Source organism: Chelon labrosus (genome assembly GCF_963514085.1).
Source record: "Chelon labrosus genome assembly, chromosome: 8".
Classification (NCBI taxonomy): domain Eukaryota; kingdom Metazoa; phylum Chordata; class Actinopteri; order Mugiliformes; family Mugilidae; genus Chelon; species Chelon labrosus.
Genome location: NC_140358.1, coordinates 10,309,999 through 10,315,803, shown reverse-complemented (window position 1 = coordinate 10,315,803; position 5,805 = coordinate 10,309,999). Strand labels below are relative to the sequence as shown.

At 38.8% G+C, this 5,805-nt stretch overlaps 1 protein-coding gene across 1 annotated transcript; it reads left to right on the top strand.

Annotated features, from left to right (window-relative positions):
* Nucleotides 1-521: 521 nt before the first annotated feature.
* Nucleotides 522-5,062, top strand: trmt112 (tRNA methyltransferase activator subunit 11-2). The gene is made up of 4 exons (XM_084549180.1): nt 522-762; nt 2,023-2,124; nt 2,227-2,319; nt 4,642-5,062. The coding sequence occupies exons 1-4, from the start codon at nt 688-690 to the stop codon at nt 4,741-4,743; spliced, it is 372 nt and encodes a 123-aa protein (XP_084405306.1). The 5' UTR covers nt 522-687; the 3' UTR covers nt 4,744-5,062.
* The last annotated feature ends 743 nt before the right edge of the window (nt 5,063-5,805 follow it).

The window sequence follows — 5,805 nt, the reverse complement described above, 5'->3', positions numbered from 1 at the left end:
CACATGTCGTGACTTTTGCTGTTGATTTAAATCTCAATCAGTACTATCTAGTAGTGGTTAGTCTATTAACTGGTGTATTTAATTCGTGTGTTGTGTCACTTCAGACTTCCACTTTATTATATTATGAAGTTATATTATAGAGGCAAATATTGTACTTTCTACTTTACAACCTAAAAAGACATCCTTACTAAAATATCAACAAGTTTGCAAAGTTTGATCAAAGACCAAGATAAAATCGATTAATATATGATATTTACAAACTTTGAACCTAAAGTTACCTTACTCAGAGAAAAGTCGTGTTTTATAAGTCATTTTTGAATGCAGGATTTTACTTTTATTTCAATGCTTTTAATTTGACATTCCTAATGTATTTCCGCTACATATTATTGTAAATATTAAAAAAGAAAAAGCTCTTACTGTCTAACCGATTGCCGTTCAATAGATGGGATGCACTAAATAGATTATTTATTTTGAAACGATTTTTTAGAAAAATTATAAAATAAGACAGAGACCCGGAAATAACAAGTGGAGTAAAATGTTCGGGGGCCTTTTAAGCGTTGCACCAGTGACATTTCCGGTCCACATGTAAACGTTGCAGCGTGTTGCATGTAGATGACAGACTAACGTGCTGTTTATCGTTGAAGCACTGGCCGTTATTTGTTGACATCTCAACGTCTGTTTGTAAACATGAAGCTGCTGACGCACAACATGTTGACGTCTCACGTGAAGGGAGTCGTCAAAGGATACCCGCTGCTCATCAAGGTAAACGGTCAACACCTGGTTAGCAGTGTGGCTAATGCTAACTCCGGTTTAAATCATCTCGTAGTCCGAATTTCCTGTGTTTTATTTAAGGACTCTAAGAAGGCGAACAAGTACTTCCATGTCGATGTGTAGGTTCGTCTAAGAAAAATAAATTAAGCTTTCAAGTGTCTGTCATGTGTTTACAAAGCTAATGTTTACAGATTAGCTAGCATTAGCTTAACATTTCCTCAAGTTTGACTGCAGCAGTGACACTTAATAGTTGTATATATGGAATATTTTTACAGCTCGTGACAGCATGTTGGTTTCTGATACGTAAATATAATGTGGTGTAACGTTCAATAGTGTTATATTGTATCTTGAATCTTTAAGGTCATGGTAATGGTTTTGCACTGGACTGTATTATATTACGCTGTCTCCCTAATTGTCCAGTCTAGCCCAACAGCACATTGAAATAAAAAAAAAAAACAACTAAATGTATATATGGTTGTTTTTTTTTACAGATCTTCAGTAATGTCACAACAAGTAACTAGGAGTACACATTGACAATAAACTTGACTGGTCAAAGAACACTGAGGCGCTCTATAGAAGGGGCCAGAGTCGACTCTACTTTCTAAGGAGACTAAGGTCCTACAACATCTGCCAGGCAATGTTGAGGATGTTCTCTAAGTCTGTGGTGGCCAGTGCGCTCCTGTACACGAGTGTTGGTCACTCTTAACATTTCAGACTCTTTTTAATTTATTTGTAACCACTTACCTCTGTATATTGGGAATACTGCAATATTTGTTTTCTTTGTGCATCTTACTTTTATTTGTTTATATGTTTTTATATTACTTTTTATTCTATTTGAATTTGACTCTGTCACGTTGCAACTGTCGCTTTATGGGAGCAACAGCAACAAAACAATTTCCTTGAATGATTAATAAAGTGTTCTGATTCTGATTCTGACCACACAACATTAGGAATTTCACAAAGAAAAAGTTGTTGTATTGATTAAGTAACTAATTTTGTTCCACCTCATGTACCAACATGTGTGTAATGACAATAAAACTCCTTGAATGAGCATGAACACTACACTAAAGACTTTACAAACATCCTAAAATGTGTCACTTGAAATTTATATGACACTGTATTTGGGATGAGTGGCAGAAGAGGTTATATTAAACACAGTCGTAATTTCCGGGCAAATAAAAACTTCCTGTTGATGAGGCACCTTCATTGTTTGCACTAATAAGTTGTGTCGCTAATGTTGTCTTTGTTCAGGCAACTGAGGTGAAGGTGAATGAGGTGGAATTCAACCCTCAGTTCGTCAGCCGGATGATCCCCAAGCTGGAGTGGAGCGCTCTGGTCCAGGCTGCAGACGGGGTGAGTCAGAAGATATAACTCCCTTTATAAGACTGAATACCGTTCCAGAAATGCATAGACAGCATTAGAAAATGTGAGATACGATCTCTTTTCCCTCTACAGCTGGGTCATCGACAAGACCTGCCAAGTGAGCTGGTGCCAGAGTACGAGAAAAACGAAGACTTCCTGAAAAAAGTGCACCGAGCACTACTAGAGGTAAAGAGTTCACAGATCTTTCTGTCAGTCCTGACACCAGCAGTACTTATTACTATAATATGAAACTGTATTTCTGTTAATAATGTGAATGCAGTTGAATTTGTTCTGAAAATAACAATTTATCTACTAAACCGCTCAATTGATTGATTACTCTGATATTTAAAATCTGAAAACATTTTGTTTTGTTTGACCAACCGTCTAAAACCCAGAGATATTTAGGTTATCTTTGGAAGGAATAAAGCTGTGAAACATCCTTTTGGAAACTTGTTTTTTGTCTAAAAATGACTTTAATCTTTAAATTGGTGATCAAGTATCTAAACAATCAAAGGACTAATCAGTTAACTAATAAACTAATAGATGCAGCTCTGGTACCTTTCCTCAGGCTTGTATACGTTTTGTTCTGGGGATGTTTCTAATTTAATATGGCTTATCTTAGCTCTTTGCTTTTTTTTTTCAATCAGACACATCTTAAAAGAAGAAATGTCTCTGTGCTTTTTTACACTTACTTGGACTCTTTATAAACAGAGCTGTAGGATCTTAATTATCATGTGGATCACTGCAGAGTTTTCTGTTTTTGTTTCACTTAATGGAGCAAACTGCCCTGATTGTCAGATGTGTGTGTATGAGAGAAACCTTTTGTGTATATTCACTCTCTGTCACATACAAAGGTACAGCTTGTACTTGGCATCCCGTTTCTATTACTGGCAACAGCAATTAGCTGCAATGCTCTCATGTGGTTGTTTTCCTACTCAGTGTTTTTGTTTTTCATGACTGCAGCCATTTATGTAGGGATCAAACACAGGGACTGAAATACTCGTCATGAACGCTGCATGGGCAGAAGTATGTCAACTACCAAACGTTAGACACAGATGTGCAAACCTTTCACAAGCTGCAGATTTAGACTTTTTTCTGTACTGCAGGTTGCTGTGCTCTGAAAGGTTTTGAATGTTGAAGTGATTTTATGTAGAGCTTTACTTCTTTTCTAAAGACTGTGATATTCTTCTGGCAGCATGTCACTGAACATCTGATGTGCTGAACATCTGATTCCAAACCAGTGCTGCTTATAGCATCCTCCACAAGGTGGAAGATAACCACAAGGAAGCAGAGTTTGCTCCCAAAATGGTGAAGACAAAGTTGGAGGCATTTTTTTCCCAGGCCTTTATTTTGCACCGCAGACAGTTTTTATATTGACAAAGCCTTTCCAGGCTGGCCTAGAAGCCGAGAAGGAACGTAACCGAGACAAAGAAAAGAACAAAAACCAGAAAGTATTTGAGTAGAAAAATGCAGCTAAACAGACATTTAATGGCCGTTTTCTTGTAAACAAAGAAAGGTTGTGTTTTTTTATACTATAATGTGTTGTGTCCTTGAGGTTTAACACATTTGTTAAATCCATTTTCTTTCTCATAAACAATTCACCAAACCAAGGTTTGAGAACATAATCAGTGTTTACTGTTTAGTAGTTTTCTCCTTTGTTGTCTAGCACAGTGTTACATTTCTTGGCTGCTTAGTTTTCCACCTGCAGGTCACCGAAGAGTTTGAAGTTATTGGCTTTAATGCTTTAGATTCTGACCCTCTGATAAGATTATTAAATATGTATATTACATATTTTAAGGTCACTGCTCTGTTTATAAGATTTGAAAGCTTAAGGCCATTACACTCCATTTACCGTCAGTCGTGAGCCCCCCTACGAGTCGGTCAGAGAGATTTCTCTGATTGATTGTTCAGCGTAGCAATTAGAAGAGGAATGAAAGTGTTACAAGTAAACAAAATAACGTTTTTAGTCCGTATCTAGCCTGGGATCAGCATGGTTCAGGAGCTTCCCAGCTAATAGTGGCTGGTTTCCCCTTTTGAATATTACAGACTACTGCCACCTGCTGGTATGAAGAGTTATTTCCTGTCACGCAGGTGCAGAGTGTATGTGCCAGCTGGCCGATGGCCGTTGTTGTATTCTAGCGCAGCTTTTTGACTCAGAGACAGACAACGTGAGGTGAAGTCACAGTATTCCACTTCTGTTGTCTGTGGTTCTTTAATGCTGGTTTAGTGTGTGTACCTTTGGAAAAGGCTGTAATTTATGTTTTCCCTGCTGCTCTGTTCAGCTCCTGAACTCATCCAGTCTCTGACTTTTCTTATCTTTAAACACAAAACTGTGATAATTCTCCAGACACAGTGGGGCATCCATCTTTACATGTGGTCTGGTCTAAAATATCTTTGGATGCTGCAGAGTTAAGGTTTTCCTGAACTGGACCTCTGAAGCTTAGGGCAAAGTGACAATGCTTTTACTTTCACATAATCACACTTTTTGTCATCTTGCTGTTGTTGCAGGTTGAGGTGATCGAGGGCTGCCTGCAGTGCCCTGAATCAGGACGAGAGTTCCCGATCTCCAAAGGAATCCCCAACATGCTGCTGAGCGAAGACGAGGTGTAGACCTCAAATGGGACTGTGCGTTTTCAGAGAGAAGCTGGACGCTGGTTTGAGTTGGTGCCATGAGAGGATAGGCCACGCTGTTTGTAGTTATGATGTCTAAGTGGCTGATGCTTCCAGCAGAGGGAAAAGATTTGAAGGATAACAGATGGAAATGTTCCCCCAGTTTAACCCCCAGTGGTTTTATCTGTATTTATTTTTGTAACTGTTTGGGCTCTTTATTTCTTTTTTTTTTTTTCAATAAAACTGTCCAGATTTTCATGAACAGAGAAAATCATTAGGTTTTTGTGGAAAATATGTATTCTTTTCTATTACAGACATGCTGAAGTATAACCCCATCTCGCCCTCTCTCAGGGTTTCAGAAAGTGCTGAGGGCCAGATGACGTGGCAGTGGCTTGTCTATATTTGGCTTTGAGGAAAAAGGAGGCAGAAAAAGCTGGCCGGCTAGAAGTTGTTTTTGTGGAAGTCTTTTTTTTTTTTTTTTTCTTCTTAAAGTTGCACATTACAGCTCATACACAAAACACTCCACCTGGGCGGGCTCTTGTGAGCTGAGATGCCCAACAGTATGCCTGATGCTGTTACACTAACAAAAAGAAAGATTTGAGGTCCACATAGATAAGTGTCTTTCAGTCGTTTCAGGCTGTCTGAGATGAAGCAGGAGCTGACAAGTTGGAGCAGGAACCTGTTTGTTCGCAGGCTGTTATCATTTTTATAGAAACCTCTCCAGAACAGACGATGAAGGGTGGGTTGCCCTGACCAGAAGCCTAAAGGCAGCCTGAGTCTCTCCTACCTTTTCCTTCTACTTACAGCAATTACAGGCCTCCACCCGCAACTGTAATAACGGTATAATGGGATGGCAGCAGAGCAGCAATAAAAGCCACCCCTGACAGATTAACAGTCCTCTCCAAGTACTGAGCTGTAATTAACAATGAGACCGAAGAGGAATAGAGAGAAAAGAAAGGAGTTGGATTGAAAGCATGAAAAGATAAAGACAAAAAAAAGGGATGGGCTGTCTTTTGAGTGATTTATTAAAATGAGGATAAGCCTTTCCAAAGATGGAGATCC

Coding starts and splice junctions, on each gene's coding strand:
- trmt112 (XM_084549180.1), top strand. CDS start 688: ATGAAGCTGCTGACGCACAACATGTTGACGTCTCACGTGAAGGGAGTC. Junction 2,125..2,226: donor TGGTCCAGGCTGCAGACGGG/GTGAGTCAGAAG, acceptor TTCCCTCTACAG/CTGGGTCATCGACAAGACCT. Junction 2,320..4,641: donor TGCACCGAGCACTACTAGAG/GTAAAGAGTTCA, acceptor CTGTTGTTGCAG/GTTGAGGTGATCGAGGGCTG.